The sequence below is a fragment of the Schistocerca gregaria genome, chromosome 5 (assembly GCF_023897955.1).
Source record: "Schistocerca gregaria isolate iqSchGreg1 chromosome 5, iqSchGreg1.2, whole genome shotgun sequence".
In the NCBI taxonomy this organism is placed as follows: domain Eukaryota; kingdom Metazoa; phylum Arthropoda; class Insecta; order Orthoptera; family Acrididae; genus Schistocerca; species Schistocerca gregaria.
The window spans coordinates 555,431,349-555,444,915 of record NC_064924.1 but is presented as its reverse complement, the minus strand read 5'-3'; the positions used below and the strand labels follow the sequence as shown (position 1 = coordinate 555,444,915).

At 44.7% G+C, this 13,567-nt stretch overlaps 2 protein-coding genes across 2 annotated transcripts in view; one reads left to right on the top strand and one right to left on the bottom strand.

Moving 5' to 3' along the window:
* The window catches only part of LOC126272703 (protein Wnt-5b-like), a 542,678-nt gene that overhangs the window by 174,278 nt on the left and 354,833 nt on the right, over positions 1–13,567 (top strand). The window lies entirely within an intron of this gene.
* Positions 1–13,567, bottom strand: part of LOC126272706 (probable salivary secreted peptide) — a 31,440-nt gene that overhangs the window by 1,527 nt on the left and 16,346 nt on the right. The window contains exon 2 of the mRNA XM_049975742.1: positions 8,495–8,819. Coding sequence (XP_049831699.1) covers positions 8,499–8,819 — 321 coding nt within the window. The 3' untranslated portion in view covers positions 8,495–8,498. The remainder of the gene's footprint in view (positions 1–8,494; positions 8,820–13,567) is intronic.

The following is a 13,567-nucleotide window of genomic DNA, read 5'->3' as shown; positions in this document are numbered from 1 at the left end:
TGTAACGGAGAAGATGTTCATTCTATCGCCTCTAATGTTAGTGCCCGCACGTTCCAACATTGCAGGAGTCACACAGCTGTGTGCGGCCGGCCGGCGGGGGGTGGGGGATCACGACAGGTTATCGCGACCTTGTTGTTGCAATGATGACAGACGTCTCGCCCAACGACTCACTGTGCCTTTGTTCAATGCCAGATCTCCAAAGACATTCCGCAAATGCCTATGAATATCTGCGATACTCTTGTTTTCCGTCAAAAGAAACTCAGTGCAACTCTCAGCCTGGAACACACCTTCGTTGCAGACTCCATTTTGAAGGCCAGGTATAGCGCCGCCACCAGTGGAAATTCATGAAACTACAGGGACTGAAGCAGGAACATTCCACTATGTCCAACAACAAATTTCGCATTTTTAAAGTTGAAAATGACCGAGAAATAAAATGTGTTTTACTGCTTATTGAAAGTCATTCGTATAAGATCATGATAACGAAAGTCTGGGTCACCAAAGCGGAACTTCATGTAATTTACCAGTTTTTTCTCTTACTGAAATTCTTCCGGCCGCGGTGGCCGTGCGGTTCTAGGCGCTGCAGCGAGGGGCTGCTACGGTCGCAGGTTCGAATCCTGCCTCGGGCATGGATGTGTGTGATGTCTTTAGGTTAGTTAGGTTTAAGTAGTTCTAAGTTCTAGGGGACTGATGACCTAACATATTAAGTCGCATAGTGCTCAGAACCATTTGAACCATTTTGTTACTGAAAATCTAAGAAAAGCAATAAATAACCCTCCATATCCACATTTAAGACATTGTTAGTTTATTCATTCACGTGTTCGGTTTCGAGATATTCAGTCTCATTATCAAACGGTTTATGGGTAATCGTGTCGGATGGAGACGAAACTGAAAGTAACTTCAGTGTCCAATTTACAGTACACATCGTCGTTTACCCATACAACAAATCCTGACGGATCAGTAGTAACAATAGATATCAGTGCCCAGTGAGCTAACCACAGCGCCACATCGCTCGGTACCAAAGATAGATCTGTATGGAGCCGTTGACGTTTTCTTATACAACAAGCAGATTGGAAAACTACTACTGAATGAAAAAGCCGAACACAAATCAATTTCTTTAAAACATTTTCAAACATGTTTATGTTGTACCAGTAAAATGTAAACAACAGTTACGTAAACTACCTCTACTTTTAATTTTCACTTCATAATGTTTGTAAATATACTAAGGTGACATAATTCATGGGATACTTCCTAATGTCGTGCGGGACTTCCTTTTGCCCGGCCTAGTGCAGCAACTCAATTTGGCATGGACTCATCAAGTTGTTGGGAGTCCTCTGCAGAAATATTGACCCATGCTGTCTCTACAGCCGTCCATAATTCCAAAAGTGTTGGCACTGCAGGATTTTGTGCACGAACTGATCTCTCGATTATGTCCCATAAATGTTCGATGGGATTCAAGTCGGGCGACCTGGGTGGCCAAATCATTCACTCGAACTGTCCAGAATGTTTTTCAAACCAATCGCGATTACTGTGGCCCGGTGACGTATTATCATCCATAAAAATTCCATCGTTGATTGGGAACACGAAGTCCATGAATGTGTGCAAATGGTCTCCAAGGAGCCGAAGATAGCCATTTCCAGTCAATGATCGGTCCAGTGGGACCAGAGTCAATTCCATATAAAGACAGCCCACACCATTTTTTGGAGTCTCCACCAGCTAGGATAGCGCCTTTTTGACAAGTTGAGTCATGGCTTCGTGAGGTCTGCGCCACACTCAGAACCTACGATCAGATGTTACCAACTGAAATCGGGACTCATGTGACCAGGCCACGACTTTCCATTCGTATAGCGTCAAACAACATGCCACGAGCCCAGGAAAGCCCATTCAATCGATGTCGTGCTGGTAGCGAAGGTACTCGCGTCGATCGTCTGCCGGCATAGCCCATGAACGCCAAATTTCACCCCACTTTTCTAACGGATAAGTTCGTCGTACGTCCCACATTGATTTCTGTGGTCATTTCACGCAGTGTTGCTTTTTACTGTCACAGACAACTATACGCAAACGGTGCTGCTCTCGGTTCTTTAGTGAAGACCGTCGGCCATTGCGTTGTCCATGGTGGGAGGTAATGCCTGAAAATTGGTATTGTCTGCACACTTTTGATCCTGTAGATCTCAGAATATTGAATTCTTCTAACGATTTCGGAAATGCAATGTCTCATGCGTCTAGCTCTATCATTGCGCGTTCAAAGTCTGTTAATTCCCGTCGTGTGACCAAAATCACACCGGAAGCCTTTGCACAAGAATCACCTGAGTACAAATGTGAGCTCCGTCAATTAACTGCCCTTATACCTTGGGCACACAATACCAGTGCCATATGTATATATGCGTATGGCTATCCCGTGACTTTTGTCTCCTCAGTGTCACGTTGATTACATGATGGAATCATATATAAAATTGCCGAAGTGGGCGGATCCAAATAACAGATATCTAGTAAGTTTTCATTTTTTAAATTAAAATAATTAATTCACATTGTTGTACCACCATGAAGAGATAAGAATACATAACAATAATACATCTTCATACCTTCGAAATAACTATTGCCAAATGATGAGAGTCTTTGTGAAAGCTAACATAGAGCCTGTGGGACTTGTAAATATTGCTAGATGGAGAAGTGTGTAGTGAGAGACACGCCTGCTTGTTGTTCGCTGTTGTCCTTCCGAGAAATCTGCCATAATGGTTCAAATGGCTCTGATCACTATGGGACTTAACTACTGAGGTCTTCAGCCCCCTAGAACGTAGAACTACTTAAACGTAACTAACCTAAGGACATCACACACATCCACGCCCGAGGCAGGATTCGAATCTGCGACAGTAGCAGCCGCGCGGTTCCGGACTGAAGCGCCTAGAACCGCCCAGCCACCGCAGCCGGAAAAAACTAGAAATCTTACAATTTATTAAGGATGTTTGCTCGAACTGCCGGCGATGAATTTAGACATCAGACGAGATCCGCATACCCAGTGTAACCTGAGAGACACCGGTGGGGCGGGTGGTTCTGTCGGCAGAGAGCAGCCCGTAACACTTACGTCTAACTGCCTGCTGTCTGCGACGCCTCGCACCTTCAGTGCCGAAATCCCGCGCTATCTCACTTCGGACACGAGACAGCTCTCCCTATCAGCTCCAGGCCACTCGATAGCGGCTTCGGATCAATGAGTACGAGCCGTGCGCTTGTTGACACTCAGTATGGACGAGAGGTGTGAACGGGCTCAAGTCCCACCGGACTGACGCTGTCGCTAAGTGCAGAGACTGCAGGGTACACTGTTGCATTATCGGTCGCTGAGGCGCGCTTTACCTTTCGTTTGCTGAGAAGCCGGAATGGAATTACAATATAACACATCTTCAAAGAAATCCTTTTCCTGTGTGTCTTTTTATTAATGCTGTAATAATTATGTTTAAGCAGACTGCGTTCGTGGCAGCATATTGAAATGCCAAAAAACACACATTTCATAATCAATCATAACTTTGGCTGCAAAATACTAACACGAATTCTTTACAGACGAATGGAAAAACTGGTAGAAGCTGACCTCGAGGAATATCAGTTTGGATTCCGTAAAAATATCGGAACACGTGAGGCAATACTGACCATACGACTTATCTTAGAAGCCAGATTAAGGAAAGGCAAACCTACGTTCCTAGAATTTGCAGACTTAGAGAAAGCTTTTGAAAACGTTGAGTGGAATATTCTCTTTCAAATTCTGAAGGTGGCAGGGGTAAAATACAGGGAGCGAAAGGCTATTTACAATTTGTACCGAAACCAGATGATAGTTATAAGAGTCGAGGGGCATGAAATGGAAGCAGTGGTTGGGAAGGAAGTGAGACAGGGTTGTAGCCTCTCCTCGATGTTATTCAATCTGTATATTCAGCAAGCAGTTAAGGAAACAAAAGAAAAATTCGGAGTAGGTATTAAAATCCAAGGAGAAGAAATAAAAACTTTGAGGTTCGCCGATGACATTGTCATTCTGTCAGAGACAGCAGAGGACTTGGAAGAGCAGTTGAACGGAATGGATAGTGTCTAGCAAGGAGGGTATAAGATGAACATCAAGAAAAGCAAAACAAGGATAATGGAATGTAGTCTAATTATGTCGGGAGATGCTGAGGGAATTAGATTGGGAAATGAGACACTTAAGGTAGTAAAAGAGTTTTGCTATTTGGGGAGCAAAATAACGGGTGATGGTCGAAGTAGAGAGGATATAAAATGAAGACTGGGAATGGCAAGGAAAGAGTTTCTGAAGAAGAGGAATTTGTTAACATCGAGTATAGGTTTAAGTGCCAGGAAGTTGTTTCTGAAAGTATTTGTATGGTGTGTAGTCATGTATGGGAGTGAAACAAGGACGATAACCAGTTTGGACAAGAAGAAAATAGAAGATTTCGAAATGTGGTGCTACAGAAGAATGCTGAAGATTAGATGGGTAGATTACATAACTAATGAGGAAGTATTGAATAGGATTGGGGAGAAGAGAAGTTTGTGGCACAACTTGACTAGAAGAAGGGATCGGTTGGTAGGACATGTTCTGAGGCATCAAGGGATCACCAGTTTAGTATTGGAGGGCAGCGTGGAGGGTAAAAATCGTAGAGGGAGACCAAGAGATGAATACACTAAGCAGATTCAGAATGATGTATGTTGCAGTAGGTATTGGGAGATGAAGAAGCTTGTCCAGGATAGAGTAGCATGGAGAGCTGCATCAAACCAGTTTCAGGACTGAAGACCACAACAACAACAAACTTTAATATTTACTATAGCAACACTTTTCGGGAGCTCCAATTTCAGGCAATGTTTAGATCTGCGGCAGTATTGTAGGGAAAGTGACTATGTCGAATATTTGTAAAAATGATAGAAATTGATCTCTGTAAATTCAACTGCGTTAGGTGGTTTAACAAAAGATTACGTTGTTTTTTCGAAATGATTAGCATTTCGTAGCATCTTCGAATTTGTGGTGCGTACTTTTTTTTTCAATGACGAAAAATCGTTTTCCAACATTACTCTGAATTGGGAATGGCAACGAATATAGCTGCTCCATTTACTATCTATTTCTAGGTCTAACATGAGCTATGGGGGTGGTAAACATTCATATCAATGGATGAGGAGGAAAACGATTATACAATACAATTCACGTTTTTTCCCTGTGGTATTAGTTACCAGGGTTACTAAAAGGATTAGTCTTGATACTGTCTACAAATCTGTACCAATACATTACACGATTCTTTCGTATTGTGGTTTAAACAGATTCTTACGAAAATGAGCGGAATCGCCTTTACATTATTTCACGAATGCGTTTTTGTGTGGCAACTGAGGCAAGTTCTTTGATTATTTATACAATTACATCTTACAAACCATTTTAAATACAGAACAATTCAAAATAAAATAGCTATTTCAAAAGGGATGTAAGTATTTAAGCCATAGCGATACGTCGATAAAAATTACAGAGAATGTAAAAGAAAGTAGAAAAATTCGATGGTTGCGCATGCGCATTCAATCTGAAGCAGGTGGATATGCGATGATGCGTACGATTCCGCTTCATAAGTGGAAGTAGCGGGCCCCGTACAAAAGGCACTGTGCCTGGTGTAACTTAACAATTGTCATTTTGTCATCAGGTGCACTGAAGATTTAATCAGCGATACAATGAAGCCCCTCCAAATTACAAAAGACGTTTGCAACTGGCAAGTACAGTTTGAAGAAGCAGGATGTTTATGCAAAGATAAAAATACAAGCAGGCCTCCTGTATCACCATAAATCGCCGAAAGAATTCGCTTTTCGTTTGGAGGCAGTCCACGGAAATCGTTCGAAGAAGCGAGGAGCTACAGACCCCCCACAGTTTCCTTCAATACTAAACTGGTGCTCCCTTGACGTCTGAGAATGTGTTCTACCAACCATGCCGGAAGCGGTCGCGTTAATATGAGCAGGTAACCGGGTGGATACGATTGTTTCAACGCAGTTGAAATACGCCCAGTTGAATTCCGCGAAAACAACGCCGTCTTTGTTCAAAATGTTCCCATTTAAGTTTCCTGATCACCGTTATTACACAAGCGCTTCTGAATTCATTCGATGGCTGTTGTCATGCCTGTGTTACAGGGACTCAGAACGCTGGAGCAGCACTCTAGTAACGGGCACGCCATGAGCCTGTGGCCGATTTTCTTTAAGAATACATTACGTTTTCTAGCCAAGACAATTCAAGGTCTTCAATTTGCCTCCGCTACAAATGAGTTCGTTGCATTTCATTTGCCCTCTTACTATTACCTCTACATGTTAAAACCTGTGAGGCGCCAAACGTTTCTCACTGATTTGTTTCTATTTTGAGCTTTAACTCGCATTCACATTGTGGAGTGTGGGGGGGGGGGGGGAGGGGGGGGGGAGGAGGGACGGTGGCCGGCCGGTGTGGCTGAGTGGTTCTAGGCCCTTCGCTTCAGTCTGGAACCGCGCGACCGCTACGGTCGTAGGTTCGAATCCTGCCTCGGGCATGGATGTGTGTGATGTCCTTAGGTTAGTTAGCTTTAAGTAGTTCTAAGTTCTAGGGGACTGATGACCACAGATGTTAAATCCCATAGTGCTCAGAGCCATTTTTGGAGGGACGGTTGGGAAGTGGTAACAAAATAAATATTCATGTTGATGTGAAGAATGTACGAGGCTGCCGACATAGTCAGACTTTCGAAAAAATATCATCGACACAGTTCCGAAAATTGCAAGAGCCGACAAGTGCGAGACTAATCCCACAATCAGCTCCAGAGCTCATGCACCCCAAGTTGCTGACAAGAATAATACACAAAAGACAATAAGAGTGGAAGACCAAGAACGAAGTGCTCGGGTTACAGAGGGCGTAAGACCGGGATCCAGACTTTCGTCTCTAGTGTTCAATGTAAACAGTGAAGAATCAATTAGGGAAATAAAAGAAATGTCAAGGCTGGGTTCAAAATTCAGGGTGAGAGGATATCAATGATATCCTCAGTGAAAGTGAAGAAGAATTAGAAGATTTGTTGACAGGAGTGACCAGTCTAATGAGCACAGAACGTGGATTGAGAGGAAACTGGAAAGAGACGAAAGTGATGTGAAGTAACAGCAATGAGATCAGCGAGAAACTTAACATCGGCACTGGTGACCACAAAGTAGACGAAGCTAGGGAGTTGTGCTACTTTATGTGCAAATATTTGAGGTCACTGTTTCATTCGAGTTCTGCTAGCATGGAAGCAAATAAATTCATTACAGAGGGAGCAAAAAAATGTTCAAATGTGTGTGAAATCTTATGGGACTCAACTGCTAAGGTCAGCAGTCCCTAAGCTTACACACTACTTAATCTAAATTATCCTAAGGACAAAGACACACATCCATGTGCGAGGGAGGACTCGAACCCTCGCCGGGAGCAGCCGCACAGTCCATCACTGCAGCGCCCAAGGCCGCTCGGCTAATCCCGCACGGCTTACAGAGGAAGCGATGAGGACATAAATAGCACTAGCACTGACAGAGGGGTAGTTCCTGGCCAAAAGAAGACTACTGGTATCGAACGTAGGCCATAATTTAGGGAAGAATTTCTGAAAATGTACATTTAGAGCACAGCTTTGCATGGTAGTGAAACATGGACTGTGGGAAAACCGAAACAGAAGAGAATCGAAGCGTTTGAGATTGGTGCTACACACGAATTTTGAGCCTGCCGTAGTGGCCGAGCGGTTCTAGGCGCTACAGTCTGGAACCGCGCGACCGCTACGGTCGCAGGTTCGAATCCTGCCTCAGGCATGGATGTGTGTGATGTCCTTAGGTTAGTTAGGTTTAAGTAGTTGTAAGTTCTAGGGGACCGATGACCTCAGATGCTTAGAGCCATTTAAATCCTTTTTTTGAGCGAGCGGACGTATCCACACCGGCAACGCAAAACAACGGCAGTTGCTACTGCGACCATACTATTGCTCGCGTGACAAGGCGAACCGACAACACCCTGCCCTCCATGCTCGGATGTCCATCACATTATTAAATTGATCGAGATATTGTTACCATTCACGCAGTACTCTCCGACATGAACATTCGCGGATTTTGTTGATCGTCGAGTTTTTGCCCCATAGTGCTCAGAGCCATTTGAACCACTTTTGAACAAATTTTGAAAATCAACCGGATTGATAAGGTTAGGAATAGGGAGATCCTGCGCAGAATCGGCGAGGAAATGAATAAGTGGAAAACACTGACAAGAAGGAGGGGCAGGATGATATGACATGTGTTCAGACATCAGGGAATAACTTATATGGTAAAAGGAGGAGCTGTAGAGGGCAAAGACTGTAGGAAAGACAGAGACTGGAATACATCCAGCAAGTAACTGAGGATGTGTGGTGCAAATGAGGTCTGACAAGACGAGATGGGCGCAGGAGAGGAATTGGGGGAGAGCCTCGTCGGGCCATTCAGAAGACTGACGACCCAACTGGACGCAGGAGAGCCGTCGGGTCGGGCTGGCTAGAGCGGTACCCACCGTGTCACTTGCCGTAGACCTCGACCAGGTGCTTGATGCCGTGCCCGCGCTGCGACTTGAAGCGCAGTGACACCCTGGGCATGCCGACGCCCCCGGACGTGAGGTTGACGAAGGCGCCGTGGCCGTCCTTCTTGAGGTCGATGGCGTAGACGGCGGTGATGTTGGCCGGCCTGGGGTAGGAGTGCGGCGGCGGGTACGTGAACTCGGCCGTGACGACGCCGAAGAGGCGCGAGCTCTTGTGCACCGTCTGGCGCAGCAGCAGCCGGTCGCCGTACTGGCGCCAGCCCACCACCAGGTTGTGCGAGCTGTTGCGCAGCGACCCCAGCTGTGCCGACAGACACACAGGCGGGCGCGGTCAGCAAACACGGTCAACCAAGCACCACTAAATTGTAAAGGTTCACTACAACACCAACTACTTTCATACAGGGTGTTTCAAAAATGACCGGTATATTTCAAACGGCAATAAAAACTAAACGAGCAGCGATAGAAATACACCGTTTGTTGCAATATGCTTGGGACAACAGTACATTTTCAGGCAGACAAACTTTCGAAATTACAGTAGTTACAATTGTCAACAACAGATGGCGCTGCGGTCTGGGAAACTCTATAGTACGATATTTTCCACATATCCACCATGCGTAGCAATAATATGGCGTAGTCTCTGAATGAAATTACCCGAAACCTTTGACAACGTGTCTGGCGGAATGGCTTCACATGCAGATGAGATGTACTGCTTCAGCTGTTCAATTGTTTCTGGATTCTGGCGGTGCACATGGTCTTTCAAGTGTCCCCACAGAAAGAAGTCACAGGGGTTCATGTCTGGCGAATAGGGAGGCCAATCCACGCCTCCTCCTGTATGTTTCGGATAGCCCAAAGCAAATCACACTATCATCGAAATATTCATTCACGAAATTAAACACGTCGGCCGTTCGGAGCGGCCGGGCACCATCTTGCATAAACCACGAGGTGTTCGCAGTGTCGTCTAAGGCAGTTTGTACCGCCACAAATTCACGAAGAATGTCCAGATAGCGTGATGCAGTAATCGTTTCGGATCTGAAAAATGCGCCAATGATTCCTTTGGAAGAAATGGCGGCCCAAACCAGTACTTTTTGAGGATGCAGGGACGATGGGACTGCAACATGGGGCTTTTCGGTTCCCCATATGCGCCAGTTCTGTTTATTGACGAAGCCGTCCAGGTAAAAATAAGCTTCGTCAGTAAACCAAATGCTGCCCACATGCATATCGCCGTCATCAATCCTGTGCACTATATCGTTAGCGAATGTCTCTCGTGCAGCAATGGTAGCGGCGCTGAGTAGTTGCCGCGTTTGAATTTTGTATGGATAGAGGTGTAAACTCTGGCGCATGAGACGATACGTGGACGTTGGCGTCATTTGGACCGCAGCTGCAACACGGCGAACGGAAACCCGAGGCCGCTGTTGGATCACCTGCTGCACTAGCTGCACGTTGCCCTCTGTGGTTGCCGTACACGGTCGCCCTACCTTTCCAGCACGTTCATCCGTCACGTTCCCAGTCCGTTGAAATTTTTCAAACAGATCTTTTATTGTATCGCTTTGCGGTCCTTTGGTTAAAATAAACCTCCGTTGAAAACTTCGTCTTGTTGCAACAACACTGTGTTGTAGGCGGTGGAATTCCAGCACCAGAAAAATCCTCTGTTCTAAGGAATAAACCATGTTGTTCACAGCACACTTGCACGTTGTGAACAGCACACGCTTACAGCAGAAAGACGACGTACAGAATGGCGCACCCACAGACTGCGTTGTCTTCTAAATCTTTCACATCACTTGCAGCGCCATCTGTTGTTGAAAATTGTAACTACTGTAATTTCGAAAGTTTGTCCGCCTGAAATTGTACTGTTGTCCCAAGCATATATCAACAAACGGTGTATTTCTATCGCTGCTCGTTTAGTTTTTATTGCCGTTTCAAATATACTAGTTATTTTTGAAACACCCTGTAAATACCAATGGTCTACCACAACTGTGGCTACCACTGCAACAGTGTGTACAGGTGGTACATAGGAGGTTACAGAATGATGTTTGAAAAATTTGGTAGAGCTCAGATCTACATCTACATCCATACTCCGCAAGCCACCTGACGGTGTGTGGCGGAGGGTACGTTCAGTACCTCTATCGGTTCTCCCTTCTATTCCAGTCTCGCGGAAAGAAAGATTGTCGGTATGTCTCTGTGTGGGCTCTAATCTCTCTGATTTTATCCACACGGTCTCTTCGCGAGATATACGTAGGAGGGAGCAATATACTGCTTGACTCCTCGGTGAAGGCAAGTTTTCGAAACTTCAACAAAAGCCCGTACCGAGCTACTGAGCGTCTCTCTTGCAGAGTCTTCCACTGGAGTTTATCCATCATCTCCGTAACGCTTTCGCGATTACTAAATCCTGTAACGAAGCGCGCTGCTCTCCGTTTGATCTTCTCTATGTCCTCTATTTGGTGCGGATAGCACACTGGTGAGCAATATTCAAGCAGTGGGCGAACAAGCGTACTGTAACCTACTTCCTTTGTTTTCTGATTGCATTTCCTTAGGATTTTTCCAATGAATCTCAGTCTGGCATCTGCTTTACCGACGATCAACTTTATCTGATCATTCCATTTTAAATCACTTCTAATGCCTACTCCCAGATAATTTATGGATCTAACTGCTTCCAGCTGCTTACCTGCTATATTGTAGCTAAATGATAAGGGGTCTTTCTTGGTATTTATTCGCAGCACATTACACTTGTCTACATTGAGATTCAATTGCCATTCCCTGCACCATGCGTCAGTTCGTTTCAGATCCTCCTGCATTTCAGTACAATTTTCCATTATTACAACCTCTCGATATACCACAGCATCATCCGCAAAAAGCCTCAGTGAACTTCCGATGTTATCCACAAGGTCATTTATGTATACTGTGAATAGCAACGGTCCTACGACACTCCCCTGCGGCACACCTGAAATCAGTCTTACTTCGGAAGACTTCTCTCCATTGAGAATGAGATGCTGCGTTTTGTTATCTAGGAACTTTTCAATCCAATCACACAATTGGTCTGATAGTCCATATGCTCTTACTTTGTTCATTAAACGACTGTGGGGAACTGTATCGAACGCCTTGCGGAAGTCAAGAAACACGGCAAATACCTGGGAACCCGTGCCTATGGCCCTCTGAGACTCGTGTACGAATAGCGCGAGCTGGGTTTCACACGATCGTCTTTTTCGAAACCCATGCTGATTCGCACAGAGTAGATTTCTAGTCCCCAGAAAAGTCATTATACTCGAACATAATACGTGTTCACAATTCTACAACTGATAGACATTAGAGGTATAGGTCTATAGTTCTGCACATCTGTTCGACGTCCCTTCTTGAAAACGGAGATGATGTATGCCCCCTTCCAATCCTTTGGAACGCTACGCTCTTCTGGATACCTACGGTACACCGCTGCAAGAAGAGGGGCAAGTTCCTTCGCGTACTCTGTGTAAAAGGGAACTAGTATCCCATCAGGTCCAGAGGCCTTTCCTCTTTTGAGCGATTTTAATTGTTTTTCAATCCCTCTGTCATCTATTTCGATATGTACCATTTTTTCATCTGTGCGACAATCTAGAGAAGGAACTACAGTGCAGTCTTCCTGTGTGAAACAGCTTTGGAAAAATAATGAAGATCCTTGATTTACGGGGCGCTCAAGTGCGTCGTTATCAGCGCCAGTATGAACTCACAATCTTTACACAGTCCAGTCTCACCAAGTTCACGAATGGTGATGAAATAATGAGGACAACTCAGTCACCCAGTCCTCAGGGGGAGAAAATCCCCGACCCGGCCGGGAAGCAAACCTGGGACCCCGTGATCCGCATGCAGGAATGTTAGCCACTCGACCAGAAGCTGCGGACGCAGAATTCGGAGGATGAGACTGAGAGCATTTTGCAATAAGGAACCTAGGGCCGGAAATATGAAATAAAGCTTCTACACCACTAAGCTCTTTCTATGCATTCAGCAGGCTAAATAAAAAACAAGACTACTGTAATCATCTTGAAGTTTTTAGCTTATGTGTCCATGTTTGCTTACAAAATAATTGTTTTTAGAAGTGGTCCGCCTTGAGTAAAACAATGTTTTATCTTTTCTTTATTATCCAGGCATGTTTCGCTGTAGTTTTAAGCATCATGAGTTGAAAAATGCTCTTTACTACGTGGACACATGGGAATTGGAGTTTTTAAGAAAGTATTTTCAAATTTGAGAAATAGACAAGTTTTGGTATAGAATTTTTACCACACACTGTGGTTTTCCCATTGCTTTTCTTTCACAGTTTGTCATCTGCAGCCATATGGAACATAACGTAGAAAGCTTATTTATCTCGGAATTTTACGACTGGGAATATTCTAGTGAGGCCTAACATTAATTGATACTGTGTGGGAAATTGTGTGTGTCTGTGTTGTGTGCGTGCGTGCGTGCGTGCGTGCGTGTGTGTGTGTGTGTGTGTGTGTGTGTGTGTGTGTGTGTGTGTGTGTGTGTGTGTGTGTATGTATGTATGTATGTATGCAATACGTTTCACTTTTTCTCGTTTCCTCAATACCTTTACTATGAAAAACCGCTGTTACTGTTTACACTACGAAAAAGATAGCGGGCAGCTGAACATTTGAATGTGTTCTGGGCGGGAGTTTTGAATCTCTCTCTTCTCTCTCTCTCTGTGTGTGTGTGTGTGTGTGTGTGTGTAAGTGTGTGTGCGTGCGCGCACGCATTTACATCGTAGGTTGGTCTTACCCGATAGCTCCTTGAGGATAGAGAATAGAGTTCTGTTGCAGAGAGATGTGTCTTCGTTGATTATTTCTTTTCTTTCGAATATATCTTTTTAGATTTTGCAGTTTTCCTCCAATAGATACCAACACACCCCAACAGACATCAACACCGACTTGACAGTTCTCAAGTGCAGCAAAAAAAAAATTAACAATTCAGGAAAACTACCATACAGAATTACAACAAACAATAAATGAATACACAGCTCTCTGCAACGGAACTCTATACTGTGCCCTCAAAGACTATCACAAACACCAAACCGTAAACACGCTCACATTC